Source organism: Pongo pygmaeus, chromosome 9, assembly GCF_028885625.2.
Source record: "Pongo pygmaeus isolate AG05252 chromosome 9, NHGRI_mPonPyg2-v2.0_pri, whole genome shotgun sequence".
Classification (NCBI taxonomy): Eukaryota; Metazoa; Chordata; class Mammalia; order Primates; family Hominidae; genus Pongo; species Pongo pygmaeus.
In genome coordinates this window covers 86773536-86775675 of record NC_072382.2, presented here as the reverse complement: position 1 = coordinate 86775675, position 2140 = coordinate 86773536, and the positions used below count along the sequence as shown (strand labels likewise).

At 47.4% G+C, this 2140-nt stretch overlaps 1 protein-coding gene across 1 annotated transcript; it reads left to right on the top strand.

Moving 5' to 3' along the window:
* The first annotated feature begins 344 nt into the window (after positions 1-344).
* On the top strand, positions 345-1784 carry CCDC89 (coiled-coil domain containing 89). Its single transcript, XM_054437926.2, has one exon. The coding sequence runs from the start codon at positions 449-451 to the stop codon at positions 1571-1573; it is 1125 nt and encodes a 374-aa protein (XP_054293901.1). The 5' UTR covers positions 345-448; the 3' UTR covers positions 1574-1784.
* The last annotated feature ends 356 nt before the right edge of the window (positions 1785-2140 follow it).

The following is a 2140-nucleotide window of genomic DNA, read 5'->3' as shown; positions in this document are numbered from 1 at the left end:
TAGACTGAAATTTTTTGAGGAGCCAACCATGTTTCCACAAACAGTAATTTATTCACACGATAACTGAAGAGGGGAGAGGGAGGATAAATATATCATTGCCTGCTTCATTTGTTTACTACTACCAGAAATTAGGTGGAGTCAGGCTTCCTCCCCTGATGCTGGCTGGAGATTGAGTGGGGTTGGCATCTCTGTGCTGTACAGGCCAGACACTGAGACAGTTGACAACTGAGAGCTGTGATTGGTTAGAAAGGCAAAAGTAACCCGACCAGATTGGCTCTGGACTCCTCCAGATTCCCCTGTTGTTACTTCATAGCATTCTGAAGACCTGTCCACCAATTACAGGGCTCCTTACTGGAAAAACCAACTGCTGGGGAGTGCCAAGAGTCCCTAGCAACACCCTGCAGCTTTTGAAATCTGAGGGGAAAAGACTGTAGTCAGCCCTTAGTGGATGAGAGCGCCTATGCTCCAGAAAGAGCAGGCTCCCAGGATGGACACCCCGCCCCCTGAAGAAGGCTTAGAGAAGCAAAATGAAAAACTGAACAACCAGGAAGAGGAGACGGAGTTTAAGGAACTGGACGGTCTGAGGGAAGCCTTGGCAAACCTCCGGGGACTGTCAGAGGAGGAGAGGAGCGAGAAGGCTATGCTTCACTCCCGCATTGAAGAGCAGTCCCAGCTCATCTGCATCCTGAAGCGGAGGTCAGATGAGGCCCTGGAGCGCTGCCAGATCCTGGAGCTGCTCAATGCAGAGCTGGAGGAGAAGATGATGCAGGAGGCTGAGAAGCTCAAGGCCCAGGGTGAGTACAGTCGGAAGCTAGAGGAACGCTTTATGACCCTAGCAGCCAACCACGAGTTGATGATCTGCTTCAAGGATGAATACAAGAGTGAGAACATCAAGCTGAGGGAGGAGAATGAGAAGCTGAGGCTGGAGAATAGCAGCCTCTTCAGCCAGGCTCTGAAGGATGAGGAGGCAGAAGTATTACAGCTCACAGTCCGGTGTGAGGCCCTCACTGGGGAGCTAGAAACGCTGAAGGAGAGGTGTGCTCAGGATGCCTGCCAGGCACAGGCGCGCGAGAAGGAGCTGCTGGAGCTACAGAGCCAGCAGGCCTGCACCCACACCAAGGAGACGGAACAGCTGCGCAGCCGGCTGCAGACCCTCAAGCAGCAGCACCAGCAGGCTGTGGAGCAGATGGCTAAGGCAGAGGAGACACACAGCAGCCTGAGCCAGGAGCTGCAGGCCAGGCTGCAGGCTGTCACTAGAGAGAAAGAGGAGTTGCTGCAGCTGTCCATGGAAAGGGGCAAAGTGCTTCAGAACAAACAGGCAGAGATCTGTCAGCTTGAGGAAAAGTTGGAGATAGCAAATGAGGCCAGGAAGCATGCGCTGGAGCGGTTTGAGCAAGAGGCAGTGGCTGTGGACAGCAACTTGAGAGTCAGGGAGCTTCAGCGCAAAGTAGATGGGATCCAGAAGGCCTACGATGAACTCAGGCTGCAGTCTGAAGCCTTCAAAAAGCACAGCCTGGATCTTTTAAGCAAGGAGAGAGAACTCAATGGCAAACTCCGCCATCTCTCTCCATAAGGAAGTTTCTGCTTCCTCTGGCCTGCAATTCAGAATTCAAATATTTGAGTCTTAGCATTATGGCAAGAGTAAAGATGATATCCCATTTATTATACTTTCAAGCACAAAAGGCAACTCAAAGAAAAGCTACTTTACTATGATATTGTTGTTATTATTGTAAAGCCATTATTAATTTTCATTTCTACACCTAGAATACACCAGATTTGCCAGATTTCCGTCTGTGCCTTAGAAATGTTAAATTTACTAGTAGTATCTTCTCCTACCCATAAGTTATTAATTCTCAACCTCAGATATCTTCATATATGTTAGGATTTTAAATTAGCAGCTTCTATGATTTAAGTCAATCTAAGTGCAGTGAGATGTGCCATTGTGAAAAATAATTAGCACAATTACCCATTGTAGATAGTTAGGCTTATAGTCTCCCATAGTTGAGATTGTAAGCAAACACATATCAGCATAATAGCATGACTATTTTGCAGAAAAAAAAAGTGTCTGACTTTATTTTATTTTGCACTAGCTTGGAAAATGATTGAGATCAAGTTCTTTAACAAAGTAGGTCAATTTTAT